The sequence below is a fragment of the Brachyistius frenatus genome, unplaced genomic scaffold (genome assembly GCF_029030835.1).
Source record: "Brachyistius frenatus isolate BFR_SWC_R1_liver_20210118 unplaced genomic scaffold, ASM2903083v1 Contig_13, whole genome shotgun sequence".
NCBI classification, from domain to species: domain Eukaryota; kingdom Metazoa; phylum Chordata; class Actinopteri; family Embiotocidae; genus Brachyistius; species Brachyistius frenatus.
In genome coordinates, this window is record NW_027210612.1 from 545001 (window position 1) to 550393 (window position 5393).

The 5393-nt window shown below is 49.3% G+C and overlaps 1 protein-coding gene across 1 annotated transcript in view; it reads left to right on the plus strand.

Annotated features, from left to right (window-relative positions):
* The window catches only part of LOC138617572 (zinc finger matrin-type protein 4), a 54162-nt gene extending 53279 nt beyond the window's left edge, over nucleotides 1–883 (plus strand). Inside the window, exon 7 of the mRNA XM_069692673.1 lies at nucleotides 733–883. Within this exon, the coding sequence (XP_069548774.1) occupies nucleotides 733–754 (22 nt within the window). The 3' untranslated portion in view covers nucleotides 755–883. The remainder of the gene's footprint in view (nucleotides 1–732) is intronic.
* The last annotated feature ends 4510 nt before the right edge of the window (nucleotides 884–5393 follow it).

The following is a 5393-nucleotide window of genomic DNA, read 5'->3' on the forward strand; positions in this document are numbered from 1 at the left end:
CTGATATAATACCATCGTCTCAGTATTTCAAAAGATCTGAGTCCTTTAAACACCCGCGCACTAAAAAAAAAAAAATAAAAAAAGTGCTTACTCGGTTAGGTGTGTGTTGCTTAGCATGATCTTCAATCCAGCTTATCTCTTTGTTTTAATTAAATGTTTGCCTCTGCAGCTGCTTTGTTTCACGGTGATAAAGCTGCAGAATGCCGCCGCAGCGCCCGCCATCATGAAAAACAATCAGCGGTTCGAGATAAAGGCCAAATCCACAGCAATTACTGCACCTTAAACATGAGGCTTTATGCTCATATCGTCCTCCTTTTGTTGGAATTTGGGGCGCAGCCGGATTGACGGCGTAACAGACGGGTGTAATTATGAGAAGATTGTGAAACAGGATTATCGGTTAATGCTTCACGTATAGTACATCTGTCATTCCTGGCAAAGCTGGTAATAGAAAATAATAACGGCAATGCGAGGTTAGCGCGGTGTTACGTCACCAATGCCGACTTTGTTTATTTTTGTTTGCATGGCTACGCCATGTTAAGAATGGATTGAGACGTGGACTTGCAGGTAAATGAGATTACATCTCCGGGACCCAAAGACATCACAGACGCTGAATACCTGTCTCCCCAGAGGGCTCGACGCTCCCTGCGGTTGAAGAGCGCTGTCTTGTCGGATCCGCCGATGTCGGCGACGGAACGAGACTAACAAATTCTTTCCTGTGTTTTTTGTTTTCAGCCTGAAGCAACACCAGCAGTAAGCCGCCGGGACAGGCCGCTCTGGAAAGAAGAAGAGTTGAAGACATATTATTGGAGTAAACAACTTTAGAAAAGAGGACTTGTGTCAGAAACTGAGGAGAAAGCAGTGCAGAGTAACTTCAGTGTGTGGGCGTGCGCGCGTGTGCGTGCGCGCGCATCCACGCGCGCATCCGCAGCACACGCGTGCGGGGTCGCTGTGAGCGTGTTAATTTCTACCTTTTGATCGAAAAATATATCTTTGAGATTTGTTCGGCGCCTTGTGTTTGACGAGCGCTCGGCCGCGCGTCGCCGCGCGGCTCCGGCGTGAAACCACAATCCTAGAAATTGAACTGATGTCAGTGCGTTGCCCAGAGCGGTAATAACCATTACAAAGATCTTCACAGAGCAGCAGTAACAATAACTCTGGAACTAGCAGCCCCCCCCCCCCCGCCTCCTCCCCCCCCCCCCAAGTGCTCTGACAGCGATGCGAGTCCGACGACATGCGGAAGCAGGAGACTGCGTTTGATCGCTGTCAGACCGCTTGAGACTTAACTCAGGCCCAAACTTTTAAATCCAAGGACAACAAAACTCCCATTGACCTCAGCCATATCAGATTGCATGAATCTCCATAACTTCAAAAAAAAACAAAACAAAAAATGCTTTCTTTTTTTTTTTTTTTTTTTTTTTAGTGTGAATCTAGTGTTGTCTAGCGGATCGATCTCTTTTCAAATGGCGGATGTGATATTTTGAAGATCCATCTTCACGTATTCCGTATAATCGAAAACCAGGGGATGAAAAGACAGCGTGGAGCAACAAAGAGACTTTCAACCTCTCGCCCTGAAGAGGGTCTGCGCAACCTTGCGATTCTTCGTCTACTGTTGAAAACATTCCCACAGCATTAAATACTGATGTCAGATGAAGTCCAGAGGTGACAAAAATGATCTCTGCGGAGATGGGAGACGTGTTAATAATATAATATTTTTTTATTTTTCTGTTGTTAACAGCCAGAGGGAAGAAGAAGAAAAGAAAAAAAAACCTCACCATGTAGCAGCCAATGTACAATGCAGCTGGGGGGGGGGAGGAGGGGGTTTCAATTCAATGCATGCAAAGATGTAAAAGACCGCCATTCACTTGCCTTTTTGAAACCTGTGTCGCGCGTTTCGGCAATAGCGCTGCTTTCTAGTGATAGCTTTGTAACGCATTACTGCACACGCTTGTAAGTGAACAAAAGAGGCCGCCTTTCAGTGCTGAATCGGCTTCTTCTTTAACATCCTATTCGTAAAAACAAAAAAAAAGTTGAAAACCTTTGGATAAGTATAAAAGAGCCGTCGCCGAGGCTTTAACCACCTCTGTCTGTAGCGTCTTCAGAGTGTCTGTGAAGTGACTTTCAACAACGAAGAGAGAGAGAAGAGACGACACGCTCCCGCTTTCCTGTGCTGGCACTGAGATTGACCCCGAGCAACGTTTCTCTTTAAGATGGAGGAAAGAAAAAAAAAGAAAGAAAGACTGAAAAACACTCGTCGCTAATCTCTTGTTTTTATTTCTCTGTAAACGCATTAAAGTTATTTATTTTCTGCTTTTGTCCGTTTCGCGGCGAAGAGGGTGAACTCCACGTGACCCGGTGAGAGGCTGGTTTTTTGGGGGGTTTTTTTTTTCCTCCTGCGGACCTACTGAGGAGTAACGACTTTTATGCAATGTAATATTATATCGTACAACCGTACAAGAAGGTGGGTTTTTGTAATAGTTTAACGAAGCAAAAAACAAAAAACAAACAAATACGCGTTTCGCGTAAATAGGCAGCAGCTGCGGGTGACGTCGTCGTTGTTTTACGCAGCTATTTTTTTTAAATATTATTATTATTATTTTTGAAATGTCATAACAACAACTAACAACCACAACAAGTTAAATGTGGCTTTTTTTTTTCTTTTTTCCCAACATGCATCATGACTCTTTTGATGACATTTACACTGACACCCTTCCTCTCCAGCACCGGTGTACTCAAACCGTGCGTGTGTGTGTGTGTGTGTGTGTGTGTGTGTGTGTGTGTGTGTGTGTGTGTGTGTGTGTGTGTGTGTGTGTGTGTGTGTGTGTGTGTGTATCACAGCCCGTGCAGAGGATGACTGCGCCACCAGTCACATATTTCAGCAGATGTTACATAATACAAGAGATTGTACACGGGGGTGGGAACTGCGCGACGTGACGCTTGCGGGTGGGTGTCTCCGTGCGTGGAGCTTCGTCAACTTTGAGCACATTTGTAAACGCACCCGATGATTAACACAATGAAGATGACGACCGGATCTATCTTCTCTCGCAAAATCCAGACCCGTGTTCTTCTTTCAAACTGTTACGCGGCACACGCGCGCGCTTGAGTCCCATTCTGGCGACGACTCGCGATTTATTCACGCGGAAAAAGTAGGAAGCGTTGTGAGAGGGGAAAGGGTCGGGGAGGACTCGGCGCGTTGTTCTGCGACTCGTGTCAGACCAAAAAAAAAAAAAAAAAAAACGGATGAAAAGATTTTAAGATTTAAAACAAACGAAAGAGAAAAAAAAAGAAGTAGGAAGCAAGACAGTTTGTCGGGATCAAACAACTCGCTTCAAAGCTTCTCTGCGGCGTCTCCATTGTGAAGCTGATGGGTTTTTTTTTGCCGGTTGTGCTCGGAGCACCTCCACAAACACACACAGGGAAACCTTCCTGAAACTGTTGCTTCAACAAACGAGCCTGATAGCCCCCCCCCCCCCCCCCCCCCCCCCCACCTTAAGAGGAGTCCCGGATCAGACCGAGCTGCGAGCGATCTCCGGGAACGGAAGCAAAAGGTGCGCGTCGCCCCGTCTTGTAATTTCCTGGAATTGAACCCGAACTTGTTCGCGCGCGCAGTTACTGCGCCGTTCTTCGCAAATAACAAAGTCCAACAGGGAGGAAGCGGCGGCGGGAGAGGGGGGGAGAGGGGGGGAGAGGGGGGAGTCGGTGCGGCTCCGAGCGGCTCGCTTTGTGGTCGGCAGGAGACGAGCTCGATGAAACATGAGGGTTGGTACGGTGTCATTGCCACCGCACCGCCGCGTGCCGGAAGGCGGCGGGGGCGGGTGGTGGGGCGGGGGGCGGGGGCGCGAGAGTACCGGGTCCACCGCTCCACTTGGCCCTCGGTAGGGGCAACGCTATCTCGGCCCATCCGTGTTCACGACCCCCCGCGACTGCGACCCGCCCCCTTCCCACGCCCGTGCTCTGCCGGGATTTGTTCTCGGAGAGGTGATCGCGTCGCCGTAGGTGCGGTTTACGCCGGATCGGCCGCGGTGATTGAACGCGTTGATCGTCTGAAAGCCGCATCAAGCGGCGCCGGTGGCTCGGGAGTGATGGAGAGCCACAGAGCCGCCGGATCGGATGTCGCCGTTTCCTCCGTGTGACACCCCTCCCCCTCCCCCTATTTATGCACGTATGTAAACGTGCGCACGTCTGCGCGTTTCAGATTTATGCGAGTGTTTTGGGGGAAACGGCGTATCGCAGTGTGCGCGCGCGCCTCTAAAAAAAAAAAAAAATTTCATTACGAGATGCGCTCTCTGTCTGAAATCTATTTCATAGGGAGACTTTTATGACAAATCAATCTCGTTCGATCAAAGGGAGAAAAAAAAAAAGATTAAAAAAAAGCCATTTCGGTCCCACGCCGATACCCGAGCTCCTCCAAACTAGGCCGCGGGCGCGGCGGCATTTGGCCTAATACCGTATGTATCTGGGGCCTCCGCCTCGGGAGGGGGACGGACGGTGCAATAAGTCGGTCTGTCAGCTGACGGCTCCGTCTGACGGTCCCCCCGTGACTGCTGTCATCTCAACATCCTGCTCCCATCAAGCCTGCCGAGCGAACCCGAACCGGGGACCTAAATCTGTAACCGGCGTGTAGAGACAGACACACACACACACACACGCACGCGCGCACGCACGCACACGCGCAGGCAGCTTCTCCGCAGCTGAAATTAGGTTGTCAAAGCATACGGGCAGCCAGTCAGGTGCTTTGTTTTCCTGTCAACTAACCATCCTTTCATGTCCATTTTGTAGTAAATGAATAATCAATAGCCCGTGAGGCTTAAAGACGACTACGTACCGGGGAGGAAGGGGGGGGAGGGGAGGGGGGACAAATGAGACGCGCGCACCCGAAGGACGCCGATCAAACCGACGCCGGAAACGCGCCGCGAAGCCGCCGGTGCGTTTGCGAAGACGTGGCGGTTCGAGTCTTTTAATCTCTCGGGAGCCGCCTCGCCACTCTGCGCCGTGCGTCTTAATCTCCTCGGCTGTAAGCAGCCGCTCCATTTGCAGTCTCAATCGCGTCGTGGGGGAACAGCGTCAAATCGGCACCGCATTCAGGAGCCGAACCAAAACGAGGATGCACACCGACACCTTTAAGTACGCTTAATTTTGTCGATTTTTTTTAATTTTTTTTCTCGCGTTAACACACTAAATACTAAACAAGTCCAGAAACAATTGGCTTGTGTTGTCAAAACTGGGACAAAGACAAAACTCAGTAGCGTGTAGGTGGTTTAAGAGAGGCAACAGTATGTCTGTGGTTTTTTATATATATATATATACTTGGTCCAAATTAAACAAGCAGTGAATAACTTTGAGTTAAAGTGCCGAGTTTCAGGTTATACAGTGTTCACGGGGGGATGGACGTTCTT